The sequence below is a fragment of the Diadema setosum genome, chromosome 3 (assembly GCF_964275005.1).
Source record: "Diadema setosum chromosome 3, eeDiaSeto1, whole genome shotgun sequence".
Lineage (NCBI taxonomy): Eukaryota > Metazoa > Echinodermata > Echinoidea > Diadematoida > Diadematidae > Diadema > Diadema setosum.
This window is the reverse complement of record NC_092687.1, coordinates 13,721,597-13,739,055: the sequence shown is the minus strand read 5'-3', so window position 1 is coordinate 13,739,055 and position 17,459 is coordinate 13,721,597. Positions and strand designations below refer to the sequence as shown.

The 17,459-nt window shown below is 35.3% G+C and overlaps 1 protein-coding gene across 1 annotated transcript in view; it reads left to right on the top strand.

The window, feature by feature from the left end:
• LOC140246564 (uncharacterized) overlaps positions 1 to 17,459 on the top strand; it is a 57,054-nt gene that overhangs the window by 28,838 nt on the left and 10,757 nt on the right. The window contains exons 6-7 of the mRNA XM_072325906.1: positions 5,005 to 5,174; positions 8,219 to 8,353. Coding sequence (XP_072182007.1) covers positions 5,005 to 5,174; positions 8,219 to 8,353 — 305 coding nt within the window. The remainder of the gene's footprint in view (positions 1 to 5,004; positions 5,175 to 8,218; positions 8,354 to 17,459) is intronic.

The following is a 17,459-nucleotide window of genomic DNA, read 5'->3' as shown; positions in this document are numbered from 1 at the left end:
CACAATAGAGTGACATAACTGAAGAAAGTATTTAACATAGAAGAACCATAATGCATGCATAAAAACTTAATTACTATATACATTTCATACAATGCTACGTTGTTACAAAAAAAAAGGAAGAATAAGAAGAAAAATAACAAAAAAAAAAAAAATCAAGCTAAACAACCCGGACCAACCCGGCTCCATGCACCTATATAATAAATCAATAGATATGTAAATCAAACTATTATCTTAGATTGTTTACCTGTCTCCTCAGATGATTTCAACCAAACTTTTTACCTCATTTTCTAATCCATTCCAACTTCTTTTCTAAAACTCTGTGAACTTTTGGGAAATTCAGAATTGATGTATGTAAGATTTTAATTATTCGTTACTCGAAAATAATTACATATAACATACGGTTTCATTTCATGTGCGATCTTATAAAGTTTTCACACATTGTGCTTAAAAGTCCTTAGATTTTCAAATTTATCAATCAACTTACTAAACATTGCCTCAGACGAAAAATTCCATTTGCTCCCATGACTGCTCGAAGAGCACGATTCTTTAACATTTTCATCGATTCTTTAGTCCTCTTTCAATAGTTATTGATATAATGTCTTAGTAATCCTAATTTAACTGAATCGCAAATTGATGAAATAATATTGCAGTTACTTGATTTATAATTTGCTTTAATTATCTTTAGTAAATTAATATCCTCATTGACTATTTAACCGTCTTTGTTTTAAGTTACTTTTGGATATCTGAGCCGTGTCAAAAACCGAAATTTATCAAGTAAATTTCGAATTCTTCTAGAATTGTTTTAATTTTAACAGTTCATAAACCAGTAACTAATTAGTATCTTGCTAAAAGCAAAAAGCTGAATCCCCACTTTAACTAAAACTATAGGGCTACTATACCTAGTAACTTCTCATGATTAATTCTTTATGCATATACAATGTATTTTTCTTTATCAAACACAGATCATTCATGATTCCTTTGATGGCAATCTTTCACCTGAGAAAGCCCTTATCCTCTACCTCCTTCAGCACGGTGCAGACCCAAATGTTACTGACAGGAGAGGGAAAGTCCCTCTGCAATATGCACGTGATGATGTGCATGACTTTATTACAAGGTGAACTTTGTCATACATGTTATTATTGTTAATACATTCAAATGCTCTACATGGTATCGTTAATAGTATTACGGCTTTATTACTTTTTCGGGGTATTTTGAATGTTAAAATAAAGTAGAACGTATTTATATCAACTTTTTAAACTACAAAAGTGACTTACTTTGTATTTTCAAAGGTTGTTTGTCTTCAATCTATATTTGAAACTTATTTTGAAATTATGCAGTTATTGTATTGTGTATTACTTCTTGACTATGGAAATGAACTCTTATTAAACTGAATTCAATTGATACTGTACTTTGCACTTTGTGTGTGTGTGTGGGGGGGGGGATAGGGTTGTGTATCTTTTTTTAGATAATGTGGAAATTGATTCCTAATTGATTTTAATAAGTGCTTTATTGACATATTGAAAAAGATGACATGAAACCCTATTGTTTGTGTAATATAACACGCTATATCATTCACAATGACTACAAATGATAAGTTTATGTACAAGAAAACTGGTATAAACGTAAACAAAAGCTGCAAATTAGCCTAGAATATTGCCGTCACCAGTGCAGTGTGAAACGTGACTGTGTACTTTCACAATATGCGACCTGCTCAAGCAGTACAAGGCTTACAGTCTCTAGACCGAAAGAAAAATAAAGAAAAGGTAATATTACAAACAACATTTCAAAGCCTTTTTGCCGTCCAAGTGAATAACTGCCTCAAAATCATATCATGTATGGAAACGATGACATGTTTCTGGCTGCTTCCTGTCCTTGTCAATGAAATAATTGTTCACATTCAAAATGTCCTTGTTTGTTTCTCTAAATACATTTTTTCGAATTCTTCAAATTGTTAAGAAAGGCTAAAGGGTGAAATTATCTTGACATAATGTTTTATTTGGTGCACGTCCCGAGACCGACGTCCGCGAGTCAGAGATTTCACACGTCCTAAAGTCCATTAATCCCATACAGCCCAGAAGTTAGACGCATACATAGTGAACAAAGCCAATGAGTTCGACATCAAGACAAAGTAGGTCGAGAAGCCATATACAGCTTATAATTTCGACACTGGCCAAATAAAACCCATGATTCGACACCAGGCAAATGGGGCTCTTGAGAGCCTCTTTTTTTTCCCCTAATTTGATCCCATGTCAGTTGACATTAGTTCCTTTAATTTTGTTCGATATCTCATTAAAGTTAATTTATTTATTATTCGTTCTTTTAACTATTTTCTGAGGTTCCCATATCATACAAACTTTGCTTCTTTAGTCGGAACCTCTGGGGTCTGTTTCATAAAACTAGTCATCAGTGACAACTGCCAAATTTCTGCGACAAATTTGCTCTCAGCCAATCAGATGCAGGGATTTCAGTAGCTTGTCACATCTATAACAACTTGTCACTGATGACAAGTTTTATGAACGGGCCCCAGGTCCATTTCCATTCCTGTCCTTTGTTTAATTATGTGCTTTGCATGTGGATGTAGATTATTTGAAAAACAATTACGTTCTCTTCATTTTGTTACTCATTACCATATGTAATTTGTTACCCTACGTTTTTGTCACCATTACACTACTGATAGTACATTGTATATATTTCCCTGCATATTTGACGGAAATTAAACTTTTATTTAAATTTGAATTTTGAACTTTGGAACTTTGAAAGCAACACTTGCAGGGAAAGACCACCCCCCCCCCCCATTCGACAGGATGAACGGCGTCACCTACTGACAATTACGAGTACGTAGCTGTGCAAGGTGACCCGATAATGGCATAAGGCTTTAGTTTTGTCTCCACGTATTCAACATCGAACTCGTTGGCTGCATGTCTCATTGGTCCATTTTCAATGTCAAACTCGTGGGCCATATGACTCGTGGGCGTCGGTCTCGTGGGATGACCCCGTTTTATTATCCAGTGAAATTCAGTTGATAAAAAACAAAAAGAAAATGCTAGTTGAGTTTTTTCTTTCTTTTTACGCATGTTTGTTTTCTGATATTCAGGCAAATAGCATGTGCAGCAACCGAAAGTCAAGTTCTACAGCCATTCCCTTTGGAACATGGTAATTACCTGTGGAAGATATTTCCATAATCTATGAAACACATAATATCTAAATTAAATGTCACTGTCTGTTGTTGAATATGTTGTGATGTGACAGATTTGTGCACAATTTGTGATTTATAACATACTTTTGCTCTACCCTTGTGTCGTATTCTGGTCTGTGGTTAAAAGTGTCACATTGCTAGGATGAAGTTAACACGCATAAGACTTCAAGAGAACATGCAAGAAAAGTAGTAATAATAATAAATGATAATGAAAATGATAATAATAATAACAATAATAACAACAATAATGTGGGGAAAAGGAATTTATTTTTAGTAGTGCAAAAGTCGGCACCCGATGAAAAAAAAAAGGTGAAAGAAATAAGGTGCAGCAAAAACCTTGCAAAACACAAATTATGATCAGTGGTAACAACCATAAGCGCAATTGTTGTTCACACTTCTAGTAATCAGCAAAATAAATGCATAAAAAGTCATATGATAATTACAGATTAAGCAACATATAACTCTGATATATAATTGTAGTTGAACGAATCACCAGTTTGGTTGTCTAACACATCAGCAGACTATACTCACTTACATGTCGAATTATCAACGATCACATTACATGCCACACCAGTAATATCAGAGTCTTCAAATGAAAGATATTATGTTGTAAAATCAATCTTTGCATCACATTCATTCTGGTTCAAACTTGTCTGATGATACCAGATTTACTCTAATCTGACTAAATGAGATTCCCAATAAATGTAAACCGTTGTTTGGTCTCCCTCCTGACCAAGGTTCTTAGCTCCACTTAATGAGCAGGACAGTACGGCATTTGTACGGGGACTTTAGCTCTCTTTGTTCTCTCTGCTCAATATGGCAAACGTATGTATATTATATACAATATGCATACATACATACATATGTACATTTGATTGTAATTGTATATAGGTAGGCCCTATATATGTATATCATATATAATATAGGCTTATATTTTCTTTGTTCTCTTGCGTATACTCATTTACTTGCCCCTGCACTACCATTCCTCAAAGATTTTAGGCTGTATAGTATTCAACCCATATCTTCAATGATCTTTTCAAAATCCCATACTTGCTCTTATATTGTAAAAGCATGAGAATAGCTACTTCTTGTCAAAAATGAATGTGTCCCTGCATATGGCTGATATTAACCTGAAATTGCCAAAACAGCTGAAAACAATTAATGAGCATATACTTGCCAAAAAGGTAAAGCCTCAAGATGTTACGAAGATGTGAAATTTTGACGTGAAACTACCTATTCTGCAAGGTCTTTCTCATATTTTTCCCCAAATACAGTAATCATTGTCTGTATATCAAATACAAGGGAACCAGAGACAATGCAACGATTTTGTTTCAATTATTTACTTTCAAAATGTAACTGTAACATGTTTACATCTGCGTAGAATTTCTCCTTGACCTAGTAAGGTTTAAAGTCAATTTAGTCAAAATTGACTATGCAATACTTAGTTCGAGTTATTCTGAAATATTTTGGAATTAACCTGTTGTGCATGAATGCTTCATCTCCTTGAAACATGACTACATCGAATTTTCAAAGTGATTTTTACTGTATTCGTCTAGTGATAAGTTTTCAAAAAAATGTATTTTATTAGCCTTTGTTATGATAACAGATCAAATACCAACTAGATAAGAGCATGCTCTGCTCAAACTCTCAATGAATGAGCAAACTTGATCTTATCTCATGTTTCTATGACCTTTGCCACATTACGTTGGTATATTGAGGTGAATGCTCACTGCAGGGTACTCTTCTACGTGAATTAGTTTTTGACTGACTTATCATATATATCATTTTTTTTTTGTGCACTGATGCAGCAAATACGGAACAGTTTGTGTCCACCAGTCAAGATGATTTTGATACATCCCTGCAAGAGCTTGAGCCATTTGGTATACAGGTTACGGTAGAGTTAGACGAGCATCGCCAAATCAAAGTCCAACCACTCCTGAAACCTCCTGATGACCTGATCCTTGGGGATGGAGAAGTGGTGATTGCAGCTGGTCTGAAGTTCACTTCACCCTTGGAACAACTTGGGAAACCATTCAAAGTCACTATGCCCCACTGTGCCATGTTCACCCAACCTCACCGCGCTACCATTCTGCTGTACCATCGCAAAAATAGTATTACAATAATGTTGACTTTAAATCTAAATTGAATTGTCTTCATTCTATTTTCTGTGCGTTGTACACGTACTTTTCATTAATGTGGGTATCCACTGAAAGTAGGTCTTATTGTTTAGAAAAAAAAAATACTTGTTTGATTTGTGATACTTTCAATGCAGAAAACTCCCAGAATCAATTTTGATTCTGATTTGAAGAAAAATAAAATGCATATAAAGCCTTGCACTACCTTTTACTGTACAGGTTGTTCAAACGGATAGTATCCTGTGGTGCTCCAAAACAGAAAACAGGAAAATGTTTGTGAGTTGTCATAGTTCAGTTTGGTTGTCAAGGCTGCAACCCTCAATCTACGGTCTAGACTCGACCTGTGAGACTATAGACTCACTCTCCTGAAGGTCAGGGCTTAGACCTGTAAGGGTTATAGTCTCTTAGTCTCAGACCTTGACCCTCCAATGCAAAGGCTTCAACAATATTGAGGGTCCGGTCTCAGACGTAGCTCTCAATGTTTCATTGTAGAAGGTCCAGACTGCAGCCTTTCATTCTTAATCAAAGTGTCTTTTAATGACCCAAGTTTTAATCCTCCGAGGTTCATGCGTTACCGAGATAAAGGCCGACCTTTGGTAGCTCTTACATTAGTGTAAAAAAGAAAAGAAATGACATTATTTTTTAAATGTTTTCTTAACTTTTTTTTCAGATTCTGAACGGTTTTCTGTGGCAACTGCAGAGTCTGGCACTGTCACTTTAGAAAGGAACACCTTGGAATTAACCTTGTACCACTTTTCTGAATGGTGGATTGTTGGAGTGATTGACAGGTTCTTTGTTGGCAAAATGGTCATTTGCACAGCGTTCGTACCAAAGCCTACAAGAGCAGGAGAGATGCACACAGTTCCTTTCATTGTTCATGATGACATAAAGGGTTCGTCTCAGGTATATACATGTCTATGGCAAAGAGTCATCCTTCCCTGTCCTTAGAAGTGTCTAACCACAATTTACTCCACCATATTGGTCTGTCCCGTTGTTTTCTTTCCAGTGCCTTCCTGCCTTCCTGCTATTATCAACCATGATTACGACGAAATTTCGTTAGAATGAAGTAAAATTTCAGCTAAAAAATCCCCTCCTCTCTGTCTCCCTCTCCTTCTCTCTCTATATATAATATGTGCATGTATATATAATATATATATATATATATATATATATATACATATATACAAATATATATAATATAATATGTGCATGTTTATAACATATATATATAATCGATGTAATATGTACTTGTATGTAATATTATATATACATTGAATATAAATCATTATGATATGTAATATTATATGCGATATTATGCACTTATTTAAACATATGTGCCTAATTTATCATTCAACTGTGAGAAAATGTTGATATAAAAGAAAAAAGCTAATCAAAAGTATTTCTATGGGGAAGGCTACATTGTCTGAAAGTCGCCTGCCTGTGCCTTACTGACATGGTACATAATAATCATAGAAAATGCAGGTTTGTGTAATTAACAGGAAGCAAGTCTTTTTGCACTAATACATGTGGCAATATTTCCCAATCACGGATACTATCAATTATAGCAATGATATTGTATTTGACCTAGGGCAATTAAACCCAGGGCAATTACCCCGGATCCTTCCCCTGACCCTCTATAACCCTTATCCGAATCCTAATCCTAACCTAAACTGCGAACCCTCAACCCTAAACCCTAATCTTTTCTGCAACCTTATCACTGACCAGTAAATAGCCGAGGGGAGGAGGAGGGGGGGGGGATAATTGATCTGATGGGGCTATATCATGGCCCTTATATTTTTCCCTACTTGTTGATGTCCTCTTTGGTGTTTGCCCCTAAACATGTCTCATACATGTTTTATATACAGCTGAGTGTCACGTTCACATGCCTTTACACAAGTGACATGAAATCTTTGTATCCTCATATAGATCCTGTTTAATTGGATTGCATGATAGCCAATTCAGTTGCTCATGTTTTTGTTTTTTTTTTTGTTTTTTGTTTTTTTTAAGCTGGAATGATAACTATTTTTGTGTAACGAAAGTCTTAATATGAATTCGACGCCGGACACTCGATATCGTTGCACAAACTGGAAACTAAGTTAGCTTGTAGAAGTTAAACGGAAAGTAACAATTATCTTTGCCAAAAAAAAAAAAAAAAAAAAAAAAACCAAATATGATCAAAGACACATCTATTTACTCATTTCGAACATAAAACACGAATATCCAGAATGAAAATTTCTATTTCTGCGAAGTTCAGGTAGACATACTGATGATCGTGGATAAGACAAAAGAAATGTAGACCCTCTGTTTTTAAGCATTTTTCAGGGTAAATTCCATTTATTTGGATAACGGTTTCAGAAGCCGATGTTATTTATGTTGTTATACTTTAGAAATTACCTATATACATTTTATAGTACCTCTTTGTCCAAACAAATGTTCAAACATGTGCAATGTATAACTTTACATTCATGTTATGTTTTATTCTCAAACATATTTGAAAGGTGTTATTCTATGATGGAAACCTTTACGCTTTTCTCTGAGAAATATTACAGTTCATTCAAAGAATGTTCATTACTCTGTATGTGAAATTATAATGTATTTATTAAGAATTCACTCACTAAAGTTTTTACAGCAGAAACGTGCACCATTTGTCTGTTGCTAGATCCCCTGAATAACGTAGGTAGATATAAATTTAAAGCTGGTGAAAACTGCTTAACCAATAGCGGCGAGAAAGTGGAGGAAAAAAAAAAGAATGAAAAAGGGGGGGGGGGGGCTGAATTATTTATCTTAGCATACTCTTCATCAACGTCAATATATTTGTAGAGAGAGTGAGATGTAGATACGAATGTATTGCAGTTGCATTTCCATGAATGACTCTTTTTTTTTGCAGGAGATTCAAAATGAGAAGACAGCAAAGGGCTACGTTGAGGCACGTGATGGCTACGGTGAACAGTTCTATGTGAGATGGCGAGAGGGTGATGTCAACATTACCCAGTTTGTAAACAAGGAGAAAGCGGATGATGCAGTGAGTGTTTCATGCTTCAAATAAATGTTTGCCTGTTTTCTACCTTATGTTTCCTTATAATTGTATATTGGAACAATTGAGAAAGAGAGATTTTCAGTAACACCATGTGTATGTAGCTTTTTGGAGGACTGTTGAGTGGCGAAAGAAGACCCTAAAAAGAGGAGAGTTGCGGCGGTAAGCCGGAGGTTGACATTGCACGAATATAATTGGAGACTGGAGAATAGGAGACAGGGACACTACATTGTTTCAGCAAGAATTAAGTGAGAATCAGGTAAAGAATTCGGAGGTCAGTGGGAGGATAAAAGATAAACCAGAGTGATGTAGGACAGGGGGAAGAAAAAGGCTAGAAAGTCGTGAAAGATGAAAGAGAAGAGAATATAACGTAAAGTTCGAAAATGAATCGCGCGAAAACTTTGGTTGGTTTTTCTTTCGATAAACAGCAGCTTTTGAAGGACTGCATACACATGATTTATATCATTGCTTACCCGTCTTCCTCATTTTCATTATAATGCAGACTTTCACACAATGCAAATAACTGTAGTGTAACATTCATTCCCGATTGAGGCATCACACGAAATGCACAACCTTTTATGTCGTTGAGTAGGATTCTCCCAAAATGTAGTATATGTACTGGAAATAGTTTTGTTTGCTTGCTTGCTTGCTTGCTTGATTGATTGATTGATTGAATGATTGATTGATTGATTGATTGATTGATTGATTTTATCTTTACATCTGAATTTCTTTTTTATACATAAATGAAATTCAAGTTCAATTGAACGAACGTTGATCACAGTATAATTTGAATGTGACAGTTAAAACAAATAAATGATTAATTCAAATATCCAATTTTTTTTCTGACATAATGCAAAATGAAAATAAACAATCGATTTTGTGCATACATTTATGAAAATATAAGTTACGGCATATCAATTGTTTAAAGACAAATTAGGCCATTCTTAATGTACAGAAATTCAGGAGACCATCATCATAAGCAAACGCTTGACGAGGACAATGGCCTCAGAAATGATTGTCTAAACAATGCAACATTATAAGAATACAATATACAGGTCACCACTTCACTGAGTGGCGATAAAGAGAAAGGGAGGGAAGAATGAGGGGAAAAAGTGCAGAGGTGCATTGTGCAAGATGTGAAGTGTTTGCGTGGAACTGAGTTGTTGTGAATATGTGTTAATGTTAATGTTTGTTTTTACGTTGTGTACTTTGCTTGAGTGTATAATTTCATATGGTACACCTTGTAAGGTTTTCACAAATTACTCATTCTTGTGTCAAATTACATAAGCATACATACGGCAAGGATAAGAATTGATATTTTTGTTGGTAGTGGAAACTGGATAAACAGTGTCAATCACTTCCTGACAGTCACAAAATGACATTACTCTTCCCCTCGAATCTATTCAAACATACTTGAAGTATTCAAAAGAAAAAAAAAACATTGAATAAAGAATTCCTACTTTACTCAATCATCGTACGAACCCCAATAGTATATTGAATAAAACAGTTGAGCTGGGGTTACCTGCTGGTTACTCTCTTCACACAGCTGAAATAAAATAACACATTCTTGTCGTAACTTATCTCAAGAAGAAATTGTTGGTTTATTTAATGCATGTACCTTTACTGATAACGATTCATATTCAAGTTATCAAATTGTTATCTTCTTCAGTCAATTTGAAAAAAAGAAAGAAATAACCCTCTTTTAATGCAGCGGGATGAGATGGGAAAAGGGATGTCGTTATTATGTGAATGTTACCATATCATTCTTTCACCTTTTTACTGTGATGAAAATGTTAAATGCTGTTGAAGTATTTATGGGCATCATTCTTTTTTATTCCGTCGGAAAGTTCCTCAGAGTCAGACTGTTAGTGCAGTAATGTATTTATAATCTATAACAACAACATCTATAGGGTGAAATTACATACCTTCCAACCTTATCTGCTATACACAGAATATAACAATAACACGGAATTTGGCTGAACCTATGGAATATGTATTTGTTTGTATCGCAGGTAAACATGGGAGAACTAACTGAAGTACTACACACTGCTATATATTTCATTTACAATTTCATGACTCTAGATCTTAAAGTGACTCTAGATCTTAAAGGAACTGTGCAACGCAAATGCATGTTGTCTTATGTTGATTCACGGTACTATAACTGTCACTTTAATATGTTGCCAAATTAATATCGAGATTCATTTCTTACGTTTTATGAACATTTTCCTATAATTTTTAGATTGCATTTAGATATGCCCACAAAAATCTTCCAAACCAAGATTATGGTAATGACATCATCTGTCCATCATTGCTGAAGTACGAATATGATTAACTAAACATTCTGATGCACCTTGGCCTATACTGAGCATAACTTGAATGTTTCCGTGTTACTCATATCATTGTGGCAAACACACACACACACACAAACACACATACAGGGAAAGGCGTTTTGAAACATATTTTATCAATCGTATTGGTTTGAGTTTGAGTTAATTTATAAAGACAGCATATGTACAAGAAAGTTTGCATACATGTTTACATATGAATTCAACATTAACACACATCACACATAACTGTCTAAACGATCTAAAGCATATCGAATATATAATGGATAAATGATAAAGTAATCTTAAACTATTTATCGAAAAAGAACTTCATTAAATATACAACTTATGGCAATAATGTACAGAATGAGGTTGCTAAAAGAGCCAAGAGTTAGCACAGGTGATAGTAAGTGTTGGTCCTTTAACACGTGTTACAAAATGAACAAATAAAATACGTATAAAAATACTGTAATAACATCATCGATTTGTAGTACCATTGTCTATTCAGATTTAATGTGTTTTGCTAAACTACTTCGGAATTTTTTCCTGGTAGTAATTTTCCTTAAATGTTTTTGGCAAAGCATTCCACAATTTAACTCCTGTATAAGGAAGTGAGAGTTGACCATACATAGTTTTAAATTTTGTTAGATAGAGTAACCCTTCTTTTTTGCCCCTTGTTGAATAAGAATGTTGAATATTTTGACAATTTCCTACTACATCTGGTGGCTTATTTCCCGTTGACAAATAGAATAAAAATGTACAGATGTAAAGTTTATGTAATTCAAATACGTCCATTACTCCCAGTTTTCAAAACAGGGGATCAGAAGGTGTTCTGAGTGGACTGAAGGTGATAGCTCGCATGACCATTTTCTGACTAAGACGAAGGCAGTTTGAATAAGATTTGCATGTACTCCCCCACACTTCAAATCCATATAATTTTATGTAATGTTGGACTGGATAAAAGATTTGTGGAGGAGAATAAGTTTATGTTGGGGGACACAGTGTCATAATTTAGAAAGAATACCAACCTTCCGTCTTACACATTTATTTACAGCTTGTATGTGTCTTTTCCAAGTCAAATGACTATCAATGCATATTCCATCAAAATATGATTCATTCACTCTCAATGACATTATCAGATAGTTTCAGTATTTCTTTCCCAGTAACTTCTCATTTTTTATTTTTATCATATGTTTTATTTATTTTTTTTTCAAATTGAATGTCACTTTATTAGAATTGCACCAGTCTTGAATTTTCCTTAAATGCAGATTGATGATCCCCATGTCAACTTCCCTCTGGCCAACATTGAATGTATGAAATATATTTGAATCGTCAGCAAAAGTCTAAAGTTAAAAAATGAAGGTAAATTTGGTAGGTCTTTATATATATCAAGAAGAGCCTTGACCCAAGAACTGATCCTTATGGTACACCACACTTTAAAGTGTTTGGACTACTGACTGTTTCCTTGTAACATACTACTTGCGATCTATTCGCAAGGTAACTCTCAAACCATCGTTAAGAGTTGCCGTGAATGCCATAAAAACTCAACTTGCTTGAGATGATCTTGTGGTTTATTGTTTCGATGGCCTTTTGAAAATCAATGAATACACCAATAGTGTGTTTACTTTCATCGATAGACTTTAAAGTGAATTCACATGGTTGATTAGTGAGAGCTTAATACTGTCCTTTTTACGGAGACCATTCTGATGTTTGTACAAAATACTGCGTGAGTCCAAAATATCCACCAACCGCTTGTTGACAGTTGTTTTCAAAATCTTTGCAATTATTGGCAATTCTGGAATTGGCCTGTTATTGCCTGGATCTTCCCTAGAACCTTTCTTGTAAATTGGAGTAACTTTTGCTATTTTCAGAGCATCTGGGAAAATCCATTTTCCAGTAACAAATTGAAGATATGAAGATGTTCCAGTGTTCCACTGATTGAAGATTGAAGATGTCCCAGTGTTCCACGTCTCATAAGCTTGGCTTCTTTTTTTTTTTTCAGGAACGCTGTTTTCCATCGTTATGATTGTTTACTATTTTTGTTGCCATGGCAAAGTGCATTGTTTCTTTTTGTGACCTCATTCGCGGATATACTATTTATTGTATTTGAAAAGAAATGCCTTTATCAGACGAATGAAAGACAAATGAAAAATTGTACCACTTTTGATCATGTTCCCCCCCCCCCTTTTTTTGAGGATGGAAATAAAGAAACTATTGAATTGAATAATGAATTGGAAAAAGATCTAAGCCAGTGGTTCAAAAATTAGATGCGCTGCGTCCTTGAACAAACGTATTGGCATATTGACAAAACCATGTGCTTTTCTTTTATCCAATGCCTTGAAATAATTACAGATTTCCCCAGGACCTACCTGGTGCCCAAAATAATGATTTTTCATTTCTAATTGAGAGGTATCCCAATATCAATTATATCAAATTTGAACTTCAATGTATATTCAAAAGGAAGCTTAGATCGCTGATATTTTTTGGAAGATCGTACACACACACACACACACACACATATATATATACATATATATATATATATATGGGTCAGAATTTTGAACGATGTACAATTGAGCCAAAACAAGGCAAAATTTAAAAAGTAGGAAATCCTCCAAAGCATTTATCTTACCTGAAAGAGTATAACTCAAGCTTTAATGTGAACCCAATTATACTGGGATTTTCCCAGAGGAACAAGTTTTTATTCACCGCGGAAGTTTACCATGTCCAGAGCTGCAGCGAACGTCCGTGAGGAATAGTACTGCACATGCATTTGAATACCATTTAACATAGTTTGCAAAGATCTGATTCAGTTGAAAATCGTAACGAAATATCTTAAGGGACATGTGTACGTGTTGTCAGAATATTAAGCTTGTACTCTTAACCTGTACGTAATGGTAGACAAATGATGATTTAAGCAAATTCGTCATTTCTGTTGCAATATTGCTCTTCCGCTAAACACTTTCTGCATTTTGCGCGCATTTTACAGAAACTCAATATTTTGACCTCTTATTGCACTATCCCATACTTTAATCCTCACGCCCAAATAATAACATCCCTTTTTAAGATGTATCTGATCTAGGCAGTCTCTATAACCCAACAAACATAGCATAGTTTTCATCACGGAGGTTCGCATAGAGCTCACGGACGTTTGGAACTAAAAAGATATTGAACAATGCAGCTCTCTTGAGTTGGAAACGCATTCTACTCACAACAAACAGCAATTTCATGTCGAGAACAAACTCCTCAGCAAAATCCTGAATAGATATTACCAATTCTCAATTCTGAAAGCTTGTTTATCTTCTCATACTGAGGAATCAAAGAAAACAATTTTGCCATCTCTCGTAAATGAACGTCCAAACGTACGTGTAATCTCAGTGACGTAGTCCATCCTTGAGAACGAATATATTTATCAAAATTTCGTTATCACGAAGCAAAGATTCAGGTCCTAAATTTGTTATCTAAAGTCTGCAATGCAAGATTTGCTTATAACGAACATGGTCACAGCTAAATATGACTAAGAATTAACATACAAAAACAAAAGAAATGTACTCCGTTATAGAAATACGAAGTTTAGCTGGGGAGGGCAAACGAATATTCGTTAGGAAGAAATCCCTCTGCGTTAGCTGCTTGTGTTACACACTGTTACCGAGGAGAATTTGTGTTATTATATTAGTCAGAAATGATTATTATGTTCGATACTGCGAAGTTTCGTCATAACAAGACAAAATAAGTCCATATCATTTGGATGGATGTTTGTGACTTCGATATTATACAATATGGTTTGTTATAACAAACATTTTGTAGCGCGTCATTTAGGAGGCTTGTTATTCAACCAGTTTGTCAATCCGAAAATTGATAGAGTTCGTATAATCACGAAGCTTTTTTATTCGGTAAATGATAGGAATCTCCGAAGGTTAATCGAAAGGTATATTAATTGGAGCATAAAAATCAGCTTCGCTTATCGAAATGTGGAGAAACAAGTTAACAACCAAATCCTACACATTTCAAAACCTCATGATAACCGTTTTCACCTAAACGAATATCAGGCCCATTCCACCTTTAGAAGAACGGACCTAAAAAAAAATGAACCTTAATATTTTATTTTCGGATTAACAAACTTTCGGAATAAGAACATTTTTAATAAGAAACCTCCTGGATTAACTACGAACATTTTTTTTTTTTTGGGTCATTTTCTGAAAAACAAACCTTTGGACATTCGGAGTAACGAATCTTTGGAAGAGCGAACGTATCAAAGGGCCACCTTAAACCTATTCTTAATCATTACTTTCTTGGCATGTGTTTTCAAAGTAAGCACAAAAGCAGAAACAAATTATTGACAATCTCTCTATCTCTTAAATGTAAAATGAAAAGAAAAAAATCTTGCAAAGAATTACAAATTAACATTGCCTTTTCATTGATGAGTATAAAAAAAATGTCAAGATAAGTGGAGGATTTGCATGTTTTCATCAGACAATATAAATGTATACTGCATTATTTTTGGTCGCTTGTGACGGCATTTCGATGAATGAAAAAATAAACCAAAAAAAAAAAAAACTTCTGCAGAGGAATTTGGTATAACGGGAGTGCACTGGCAATTCTTTTCTCTGTGTGTTGGAGCTCGATCCCTTCTCTGTTTCTTCTCATTTTCATTCAACTGCTTCCACGTCCTTCTGAAACTTTTCCGTTTCTTCTTCAACACATGCCCATTACAGACTTCTTCCGTCATTATCCTGAATGTGATTGCGTAGCACTTTTCGGATTCGTTTTCTTTTGTTTTTATTTCTGTTTGGTCGCAGCATGTTCAGGCTACTTAGGGAATGAGAGAAAAATCGTCGTGAAGAGAAAAATAAGAATGAATTCAGGTATTCAATAGCATGACAATTACAGCGAACGTCCGTTATGGAGACAAAAACTGGATGTGTTCTGTTTGAGACGGCAGCTACCATACTCAAAAGATAAACACTTGGAGCATCTGTCACTAAAAAGTGGCACTGTTCTTCTTTCTCCTACTATGTAATCCATTGACTTATTCTAAATTTGACATCCTTACAACATATTTATTGCTCAGAGGGGAATCAGGAGGTGAATTTTCAGAGAAAATATTAATTATTTGCTTGGTTTTCGGTAAATTGCATGGTCCAAAAACTGCGGACGAGCGTCAGTCCGCTCCAAAATTGACATGTAGCTCCTCGGCTAGAGAGCCAAAGGTAAAATGTACCTTCGCCATCAAAGCAAGATGGTGTCCCACTCGAAAACGTTTTAATCATCACGGACGTTCTTTTTTTTTTCTCGGAGGTTCGTCTAAAAATATAATTTCGGTTCCTATTTGACAAAGGATGGACAGAAACTCAAAACAAACATATCATCGTGTAGCTAGATCTTAGTTGATTACGACTCAGAACAATATCGCCAATAACGTTTAATGGGCTACGATCTTTATTAGAAAATAGTGGAAGCACGTCCGTGACGAAAACTGAGTATAATTTTGTATAAAAGAATGTTATGTCCTATGTACAGCCAGTAGACGTACAATTTTTGCAGGATATGTTCATTAGGTGGAACACCAAATTTTCGTATACATTACAGTTGGGACAACAGAGTAGAATTTGCAGCAGCGGTAGAAATAAAAGCATAACGGACGTTCGTCTGTTTAGGGCTTTGATATTTCAATTGTTCTCTGTAATTTTATACGTGCTCATAAAGTTCTTATAATTTTGTGGTACATACCCATGATATGTCAGATCCAGAACATGGTCAGATATTAGATGCCACGTACCATAAAAAAAAGGCACGTCATTAGTTTGAAAAACAAAAGTTTTTGTGAAAATAGCGTTTTTACCGTATTTTTACGCTTTAAGTCCTTGTCAACTGAAAAATATCAGGCAAAAGTCAACCAAACCATACATTTCCTGAAAGGAAATTTACCAATCTTTGAGATGACGTGACAAAATCTGGTTTCTAAGATCATCCTGGCGTGTTCTAAGGGAAAGAATGTCATAAGGTGCGAAAATTGGCAAGTGTACATCGTTCAAAATTCTCACCCATATATATATACATATAGGCGTACCTGTGTTTTGGTGCCTTGTCTGCTACCGGCGGTTTCACGCTGTCGCGATCCTCAGGCACACTGACAAAGTGGTGTGTTTCTGTGCTCATGTGGCGCGGTGGATCGGTTTGACGCATGGATGATTTTTCTTTTCCCTTTTCCCAAATACCCTTAGCCGTTGAAAAACGCATTTCGACATTGTCTTCAAACGAAGACATATTCTACAACGCAGCGCCACTGTACAACGAAGCCCTGAGAAAAAAAAAAACGGCTACGAGAAAAACATCAAGTACTCCAAACCGAGTGAAGAGGGAAAGAGAAGAGGGAAAAGGAAAAACAGGAGCAGGAATATCACATGGTTCAACCCACCTTATAATGCAGCGACCAAGACAAACGTGGGGGGTAGATTCCTGAAGCTCATCAACGAACACTTTCCCAAAGGGTACAAGCTGAACCCAATATTCAATAAGAATACGGTAAAAGTGAGCTACAGCTGCATGAAAAACATGGATGCAGTCATAAAATCCCACAACCAAAGAGTTATCAAACAATCCAAGTCACGTGACACCGAACCCAAACCCAAATGCAACTGCCGTCAAAAAGACCAATGCCCATTGAGAGGAAGATGCATGGAAAAAGGCTCTTGTGTATAAGGCAACCGTCAAGCATGACAACGAGGAAAGTGCTACTACGGGCTGGCGGGGGTACCTTCAAAGACAGA